Source organism: Sardina pilchardus, chromosome 1, assembly GCF_963854185.1.
Source record: "Sardina pilchardus chromosome 1, fSarPil1.1, whole genome shotgun sequence".
Taxonomy (NCBI): Eukaryota; Metazoa; Chordata; class Actinopteri; order Clupeiformes; family Clupeidae; genus Sardina; species Sardina pilchardus.
Window position 1 is genome coordinate 28,439,674 of NC_084994.1, and position 10,000 is coordinate 28,449,673.

The 10,000-nt window shown below is 44.7% G+C and overlaps 2 protein-coding genes across 2 annotated transcripts in view; both read right to left on the reverse strand.

The window, feature by feature from the left end:
* The window catches only part of LOC134087498 (protein NLRC3-like), a 9,569-nt gene extending 7,335 nt beyond the window's left edge, over nucleotides 1-2,234 (reverse strand). Inside the window, exons 1-4 of the mRNA XM_062541030.1 lie at nucleotides 2,176-2,234; nucleotides 1,352-1,460; nucleotides 1,096-1,251; nucleotides 57-170 (exon numbers count right to left, since the gene is read on the reverse strand). Of these exons, the coding sequence (XP_062397014.1) occupies nucleotides 57-170; nucleotides 1,096-1,250 (269 nt within the window). The 5' untranslated portion in view covers nucleotide 1,251; nucleotides 1,352-1,460; nucleotides 2,176-2,234. The remainder of the gene's footprint in view (nucleotides 1-56; nucleotides 171-1,095; nucleotides 1,252-1,351; nucleotides 1,461-2,175) is intronic.
* The window catches only part of LOC134087445 (uncharacterized), a 281,964-nt gene that overhangs the window by 139,231 nt on the left and 132,733 nt on the right, over nucleotides 1-10,000 (reverse strand). The gene's annotated exons all lie outside the window — the stretch shown is intronic.

Below are 10,000 nucleotides of genomic sequence, written 5' to 3' on the forward strand. Positions count from 1 at the left end.
CACACAGTCCTGCAGTTGTCTTCTCTTGTTAACAGATACAAAAGCTGAAATCTCACTTTTGATCAGACTGTGGTGGTCCACTGCTGAAATTGTTAGGGTGTTCCATGGACCAATCACTCTTCATGGACATACAGCTGGGCACTGGAGACACTGCTCTGTGTGTCTGTGGTCTGGATACACAAGGAGACAAAATACACTAACACTATATTGCCAAAAATATTTGCTCACCTGCCTTGACTCGCATATGAACTTTGGTCACATCCCATTCTTAATCCATAGGGTTCAATATGACGTCAATCCACCATTGCAGCTACAGTATGACAGCTTCAACTCTTCTGAATGCTTTCCACAAGGTTTAGGAGCGCATTTGTGAGGTCACACATTGGTCACACATTATTGGGTTGTGGTCAGGACTCTGCAAGTCATTTGCTTTTGTGCACTTGTGCAGTCATGTTGAAAAAGGAAAGGGCCATCCCCAAACTGTTCCCACAAAGTTAGGAGCATGGCATTGTCCAAAATCTCTCGGTCAATGCTACAATATTCAGAGTTCCTTTCACTGGATACTAAGGGACCAAGCCCAGCTCGGGCATGGCCCATTCCTGTTCCAACATGACTGCGCTCCAGTGCACAAAGCAAGGTCCATAAAGACATGTATGACAGAGTTTGGTGTGGATGAACTTACTGACACACACAACACACCAGCACTGTGTTTGATTGTGTTGCTGGACACTCATTGCGTGGGTCTCCCCACTAGGCAGATCTCTGGACTTCTTGACAGTGCTCTCTCTAAATGTGTAATGCTGTAATGCTGTATGGCTAACAATGTACTATTGAATATTTCACTTGAGACCAGATTTTTCTTGGTTGGTGGTGTATGCAGTGGCTTCAAAATCTAAATGTGTGATGATCATGCGCCTCAACATACTGTACCTCATTTTCCATCAACACGCACGTGGGTGTTCAGGGTTCATTAATGGCAAGAGAGTGTGGCGTAATGATAACTGTGTTGGCCAAAACTAGCAAAGATATTTGTGATGCCCCTGGCACCCCAATGAGATAGGGCCGTTGATATCTTGAGTTTTGGACACAACTCACCTTGGATAAGACAGCACTCTTCCTGTGCTGACCCCCTGATGCCCATCAGTGACGGGCTCCTCATTTTTCATGGACACGTGGCTGGACACAGCACATGCTGTTCTGCCTGTCTGATTTCCAGTGACAGAACCCTCTCCCTCTTGAGGGAAATCCATTCTAATCAATCAATCAATAAGAAAATAAATAGAGTGTTTGTGAGAGAGAAAGAGAGGCGAGGAAAATGTTTTTGATGAGCGGTTCCTGATGAAGTGCTTACTTTAAGCAGCTATGTGGACCAATCAGATCTGTGGATCCATTTCTGCTCCAACAATAACAGACATGTTGATAGAGATCAGGGAACCACTGACAGAGGAGGTAGCCTTGGCCTATAATGGAAATCAATGAACGCTTAGAAATGAGACCATTCCCACTACTACTAAAGATGTGTTGCTTTGAATGTGTCAATACATACCGACAGAAGGCTATAATAAGCTACAACTGATAGTAGATTACTCTAGGACTGACGGACTGACGGTGAAGTCGGCTTTTGAATGAAGACCTTCGATATATAAGGCAGTGTATTTTTTTTTATCAGTAGGGGGAGTCTGTCGAAGTATGAAAGCGGTCCCACGGGACAGAGGCGAATTTACTTTTGAGCCTTTCTTTCATGCCTTATTATAAGACATAGGATAGGCCTATAACATTAAGGCCTGTAGGCTACATGTCCATTCTTGTCAGATTCGTGTCGTTGTGAAGGAGGCCATTTCTACAATAGGCTACTGTACCTTTCTAGGCCCAATAGCCTAATGATAGGCCTAACTCGTTTATTTGCAATAATCTACGTTTCAGTTGATCCATTTGGGCAGATCATTTTACAAGGTTACTTTAAGGCCTATTTGACTTAAGTCACAACGCAAATTAGGCTGAAGTCAGGGCCTGAACGGTGATATAAAATGTAGGACTCGTGAATGAACATATCCATGACGTCTACGACTGGTGTCCCTCTCTAATTATCTCCAGACCACGAAACCGACATTACGCTTCTCTGTAATTGATCACAACCAACCTTACATTTAAGTTACTTTATATAGGCCTACTTACCCCGATAAAACGTCCGAAATCTTCTTGACAGAACACCAGATTCTGTAACGATAGGTCGCTTGAGGTTTACTTTCGATTTCACTTGTTCCGCGTTCATGACGTGGGCAAACGTTTCCAGCCGCTAGGCCACACACCACATTTTAAAGAGCCAGCAAGATTTAGACGCAAGATCAGTAGGGGAGACCGGGTATTAGTGATGGGCGGTTCAGCCCATTACCCGCGGGTCGGACGGATTTGGGTAGGCCTAGTAGTTTTTTCTAAATATTGCGGGTGGGTCGGGTCAAAAAAGTAAAAATGCACATTTCTCACTTGTTAACTTCCGACATATTAGGTGGCGATGCGCATGCAATAGGCTACACAGGAGGTGTGGTCGAGCGCAAAACATAATTTCTCCTAAATTCAGCACCCATACTTTCCACTGTCTGTTAGGAATTAATGAACTGTGGCCCTTAGTGCCTGTCCTGAACGGCACTTTGTTTGGACTAAAAATGCAGTCATGCTTTGAACTTCCAATAGGCTACTAACTGTGCTGCTCTTCTGCTCAAGCAGCTACTCTCCGCTGCACTTTAACACTCTATACTATAGGCTATTCCTCCTGTTTATGCTGTAGGCTATTTTATGTGTTTTTATCCTATTTAGGCTATTGCCCTGTTTGATGTTGACACAATGGGGAACAATATGTCATTGCACTGTGTGTAGGCTAGCCTACCAAAGTGCAAATGAGAACAATATACTGAAAATGAAGTAAATCTCGACAGAGCTGTAACTCTCTACAGTAGGTTTACTAACCTTCTTAAAAGCAGAGTGGACCATAGTAGCCTACTATGACTTGCCCTAAGCGCATATTAAAAGGTTAACACTACACTCTTGTGGCCATAAAGTGGTACTGCATTCTCGTTGTTCAGGTCACAGTTGACACCATGCATATAAAATATTCATATCTGACTGCAGTAAATTAACATCCACTTCAGACCTCCTCATATCCTTACCCACAGTCATCTTAACAGACTTTAAAATGCCATCTCCATCAAACATGTCTGTTATTGTAAAGTCTCCAAAGTGTTCATATCCTGTTGGTTCCAACTGTAGGCTTACATGTAACCAATAGGGTAAAAACAATTGCTGCACTCTGAATGCTCTGATAAAATTGTTACAGAATCGTAACTGGAGAAAGAAAATCATTATACTGGTTATGTTCTTTACAAAGACACATTCTAAATTGTGTTTCTATTTATTTCTATTTATTTTGTGCATTTTTCAGGACACACAATACAACAGATGCAAATCTTGCCAAATTCAATCAAACAACTTTGCCTGCCTGTTGGTACCAGTGACTGAACATATAAAGGCATAGGCCTACAATCTTACAGGGGTGGACAGTAAATACATTTACTTGATTACTGTACTCATGATACTAATTACTGTACGATGATTTTTAGTATATGTACTTTACTTTGACTATTGATTCTTTTGGACACCTGTGACTTTTACTCCACTACATTTGATATATGAGCATTTTGTGATCTTGACTTGTAAACATATTTGAAGTGATTCAGTAATGCAATAGACCACTGTGCTAATGATGGTGACAGCAAAACCTTCATCAGAACATCCTCCATGTACTGTAGATGAGAGAACCAAGACAAACCTGTTAGCAACTGAGATTTGAGAAGTGGTCTGGTGTTAACCAGGCTATCCTCCATGATCATTGTGAAGTTGGAATGAAATGAGACAATCTCCTGACATTCATCACATATATAAATATTTAGCCTATGTCATTAAATTATGAAGAATCTGGTTTTTGAAAATGTTTTAAAATATTGTAAAATTCTGACTTAGCAACTTTCACTTGTATTGTAGTAATGTTAGTGAAGGTGTATCTCTATTTCACTTCAGTAAAAGAGTTGTGTACTTGTATTGAAGTAATATTAGTGAAGGTGCATCTCTATTTCACTTCAGTAAAGGAGTTGTGTACTTGTATTGGAGTAATATTAGTGAAGGTGCATCTCTATTTTACTTCAGTAAAGGAGTTGTGTGCTTGTATTGGAGTAATATTAGTGAAGGTGCATCTCTATTCCACTTCAGTAAAGGAGTTGTGTACTTGTATTTGAGTAATATTAGTGAAGGTGTATCTTTATTTCACCTCAGTAAAGGAGTTGTGTACTTGTATTGGAGTAATATTAGTGAAGGTGTATCTCTATTTCACTTCAGTAAAGGAGTTGTGTACTTGTATTGGAGTAATATTAGTGAAGGTGTAGTATCTCTATTTCACTTCAGTAAAGGAGTTGTGTACTTGTATTGGAGTAATATTAGTGAAGGTGTATCTCTATTTCACTTCAGTAAAGGAGTTGTGTACTTGTATTGGAGTAATATTAGTGAAGGCGTATCTCTATTTCACTTCAGTAAAGGAGTTGTATACTTGTATTGGAGTAATATTAGTGAAGGCGTATCTCTATTTCACTTCAGTAAAGGAGTTGTACTGGAGTAATATTAGTGAAGGTGTATCTCTATTTCACTGTAGTACAGGAGTTGTGTACTTGGTCCAGCTCTGCATTGTGACATGGAGCTCAGAGTGAGGTCTGGGGCAGCAGGGGCGCTGGACAACTTGGGAGGGTGTGGTGAGCCGAGCGATCAGCTGGGCAGAGTTTTGAAAGCTGCCACAGGCTCGGCTCAGTTTCCTCATCAGGGCAACACACGACACCCTCCCGAGCCCTCAACACCTCCACCAATGGCTTGGAGCAGAGCAACCCTGTGACCTCTGCGGGCCCATCAATGCCTCACTCACTCCAGCATGTTCTGTGGGGCTGCAGAACAGCACTGACAGGGTCGGCTCAGATGGACACACCACCAAGTGCTCAGGAAGCTGGCAGAGGTGCTGGAGAAAAGTGGGCAGGAGGCAAACAAGCAGAGTCCATCAGAGAGCCCACGCAGGATCCACTTCCTCAGGCAGGGGGAACCCGCAATGCAGACCAGCAAGAGACCACCCGCCAAGCTACTAACACCAGGGGCGGTGTGGAAGATGGAAGTAGACCTGGGTAGGCAGCTCCAGTTCCCACAGGAGATATGCAGCAGCACCTTAAGACCAGACGTGCTGCTGTGGTCTGCAGCTGTGAAGGCAGCAATATGGAGCTGACAGTGCCATGGGAGGAGGGACTGGAAGCTGCCTACGAGAGAAAGAAGGCCAAGTATGCAGACCTGGTGGCGGAGTGCAGAGAAAGTGGATGGAGTGAGTGTGAGGCTGTAGCCGGTGGAGGTGGGAGCCAGAGGCTTTGTGGGCAGATCAACATCACGCCTGCTCAAGGACCTGGGACTACGTGGAGACACACTGAGCACATCCACCAAACAGCTCTCTGAGGAAGCTGACAAAGCAAAGCCACTGGTAGGCTAAATAAAACACACATCACACACACACATACAACTCGTACCTGTTACGTCATGAGGTGGCAAGCCAAATAAAACACACATCGCAAGCGTACCTGTGTTGGATTCTTTAGTGGTTTGCGTTGTGTTTCAGTTTCAATGTTCTAATGTCTGAATTGAAGCTGTTCAATGAAGCTTGACGGCTGGATCAGGATCGGCGATTGAATGATGATTTATTGTAGTTGGTACAATCAGTGAATAACAGAACACAGTCTAAGTCTCGCTCAGTAAAATGAACAAAGTCCTCGTAGTGTGAATTGCTATCAAAAGCGTGGTGCACAGTATCTTCGCGACGATGCTGCACAGTTGGCTTCTCGATCCGTCTCCGAGTCACATGCCTAATACAAATTTAGTTATACATTCCAACAGTAAACAAGTCCACGTATAGGCAACAAGTTAGGAAACCTGTTCAGACGCGATGGCTCCGGCCCTCGGCCCATGTTATCTGGAAGTTCCAAGCAACAAACTCTGACGTAAACAGGCCTACTTGTGCACCTAATATCAGAGCTTAGAGCTTGTCCCATTCTATGATGAACACATCAGAATACAGTACGAATTCCCCAGAATTCAACACCTGTTATGTCATGAGTGTGGTAGGCTAGAGAAAACACACATCACAAACACACACACACCCTGTACCCGTTACGTAATGAGTGTGGTATGCTATAAAACACACATCACACACACACACACACACACACACACACACACACACACACACACACACACACACACACATCCTGTACCTGTTACGTGATGAGTGTGGTAGGCTACATAAAACACACATCACACACAAACACATACACATAAACAAACATATCAACAAAGAACAAAGTCCATGATCAATGGTGACTATAGAAAGCCAGTAGTGCATATGATCTTGAAAAGTCCAACAGCCAGTGACTGGGCTGTAGCTTGATGCTCTTGAAGCAGTCCTAACTTAATGCTCAATATGAAGTCCATGGGCAATGGGCAGTTGGCCAGCTGCTGGCCTGTATGGATGGAGCTCACTCCAGCTCCCCCTGAACTCCATCACCCTGGGCTACAGGCAGGAGAAGGCAAGGCTGGGGATGGAGCTAAGGGACTCCTCCCACAGGGCAGTGGCTGATGCAAACGCCAGAGTGGAGACTGGAAGGAGCTGGAGGAGGTGCAAGGAGGAGGTGCAGAAGCTGATGGGGAGACTGCAGCATCAACACGTGCTGGCCACGGTCCACTCCAGACAGGGCGGCCAGGCCTCGGATGGAGCGCCCCACCCATCCTATGGTCCAAGGCAAGCAGGAAGGAGAGGAAGGACCTTGTTGTTGCAGAGGTCACCAGGATTGAGCAGGAGGAGCTCAGAGTGAGGGCTGGAGCACAGGGGCAGCAGGGCCCGTGGACAACTTGGGAGGGGGTCACCAGACCAGCCATCAGCTGGACAGAACTCTAAACACATTACTGTGCTGTAAAACACATTATTCTGCAATAAAACACATTATTGTGCGATATAACATATTGATATATGTGAAGTGATGTAGCCTATATAACATATGCACCAACATACTAGATACTGTAGATAGATAGATAGATAGATAGATAGATAGATAAATATACTCTATTCATCCCAAGTGAAATGTTAGGCATCCAGTAGCTTGTACAACCATAACACAACACACACACATACACACATATACACATGGTCCCATATAGGCTACATATAAATCACTCACAGAAATAAAAAAGCTAAACATCTGTGAAGTGACTACAAAGGTCTGGTATGGACTAGCCATGTGATGCAATGATAAGGTGCTACTGTATGTATGTATTGCTATTGCAGTACTTGAGAACAGGCTTCTGAAGGGACTGAAGGTGCTGATTAACCCAGGCCTCAGCCGCTGCCTTTTCAACACCATGTGTTTAGTGTTTTCCTTCAGCCTACAGTGTCCTGCACAAGTCCTGCACGGCTACATCATTCATGTGTGCATTTGAAATGGCTTCTGTTCCATCTCCCCCTAAAATGGCCTCTGCTGCATCTCTACGCAGGCGTCCATGTTCATGTAGTATTGCGTGTAGAAGCTCATCATGAGCTCCACCTCCTCACACATGAAATGAGAAAACACTCCACATTATTCACACTTCTCAGTTCCTCATAGATGCGAAGAGTTCTTTTCCAAAATGCTATATCCACCATTTTAATACATTTTCATAAATTATTTTTTTTAATTTTGTTTTTCAAGTAATCCCAGTGAACTGTATTGGGTTATGTTTAGTTGATTTATCGTTACTCAATAAAAACAAAACAACTGCATTTTTATTAATATTACTTGATATACACAATTAAATAACATGATTTTTTAATATTTTCAAAAATGGATTTATAGCATTTTGGAAAAGAGCTCTTATTGCATTCATTACAGCTTTTCAAAATCGCTAAAACACTCAACTCTGATGACTGGAATCATCATGAAACATACATTGAAGCATACAATGAAGTGTACATTGGTGTTGAAATTCTGTATTTGATCTGGAACAAAACATCCAGGCTGAATCCCTTAACAGTAAGCCGATGATGATGGTGGCGAGGAGAAGCCTCTGTTTGAGCCCTCTTGTGCCCTAGACCGGTCATCTCCTTCTCCACTGTCTCTCTGCTAACACACTAAACTCCTCTCTCTGAACCACATGCTCAGTTGCCTGAACACATTGTGTTGAACGGATCCCACGTTCAGGTTGGCGTGCCTGTGTGAATGAGTACAGGAAGTAGTCCAAGCTGCTGTTGGAGGAGCATGGCGCCACAACACACTGCTCCTGTTTGCAGGACTCTGCATCAGTGCCAAAGAGTTGGGTGGACGTCCTACTGCCTGGAGCGCTCCGGCAAAGTGTTTCCTGGTGCAACACAGTGGACGAGGAGGCTTGGGGAGGGATGAGGTTTGAGGACGCTGCTCCATCTTCCCCTGCCCTTGGCCCAGAGGTGGCAAGGGGCGACGCCACAGCTTTCTTCACGCGGCGCCTGAGTCGGGCTGTGGATGCGTCTTCATCAGATTCCACTTGCCCCTCCGTAGCTCCGCTCTTGCCTTGAGCTGAGAGGCCAGCGGGAGTGTGTTGACCAGCCGCTCTGCTCTCTTGGGCAGGTGCTGAGGGCAGTGGTGGCAGGTGTGCACTTACCTGCTGAAAGCTCAGATGGACACAGAGACCAGACAAACATGAAGGACACAGCACACACCAGCCTCATCCACATCTGTTTCCTCCAGCTGATTGGATTCATGAGTGTTATTATGTTGGCATCACTCTCATGGAATAGATACAGCTTATATAAAGGTTGCTAAAGTCATTAGATACCACTCAGTGAGAGGCAATACAATATATGCCCATGGGCATTAGGACTGTTAAATTAGAGATCTGGACACACACACGATAGACCTGTTTAATGTCACTTGTTCATGAAGCTCATTTGTGTTTAGCTCATGGACTGGTGCAGCTGCCTACTCTACTCTGCAGCTGAGCCCTCATCCTCAGCTCTGGACACACACACACACACACACACACACACACACACACACACACACACACACACACACACACACACACACACACAATAGCCCTGTTTAATGTCACTTGTTCATGAAGCTTATTTGTGTTTAGCTCATGGACTTGGTTTCAAGAGGACCCACTGTACCATGCAGTATCGTTCAGTAGGAGGAACACTCTCCTCTTCCATACTTCAAATATGGTCCCCCTGGAAACCTTTCCATTGTCATCTCTGCAGCTTACAGTTTGTTCCCCTGTTTGCTTGTGCTGTGAATATTGGCAGCCCACGTGTTGTGACATCTATGAAGGTGTTCTCAGAACGTGCAGGTGTTTTCTGAATATACAGTTGTGGTGTTTGCATGTGTTGTGACCCTTCTCAGCCACTTCTCAGTACTAAATGGCTGCTCCCCATCACATGTCACCTTTCTGTTCCCCTCAGAATGTACCAAAAACGGGGTAGATAAGGGAAACGTCCAGTGGACACACACATGCACACACACAGAGCAGTGGGCAGCACACACACACACACACACACACGGAGAAGTGGGAAGCACATACACACACACACACACACACACACACACGGAGAAGTGGGAAGCACATACACACCAGGAGCAGTGAGCAGCGTGCGCACACACACACCTGGAGCAGTGAGCAGCGCACACACACACACACAGAGCAGTGGGCAGCACACACACACACACACACACACACACACACACACACACACACACACAGAGAGAGCAGTGGGCAGCAGGAGCAGTGAGCAGCACAAACACACACACAGAGCAGTGGGCAGCACACACACACACACACACACACACATACAGAGCAGTTTGCAGCGCGCACACACACACACACACACACACACACACACACACACACACACAGAGCCGTGGGCAGC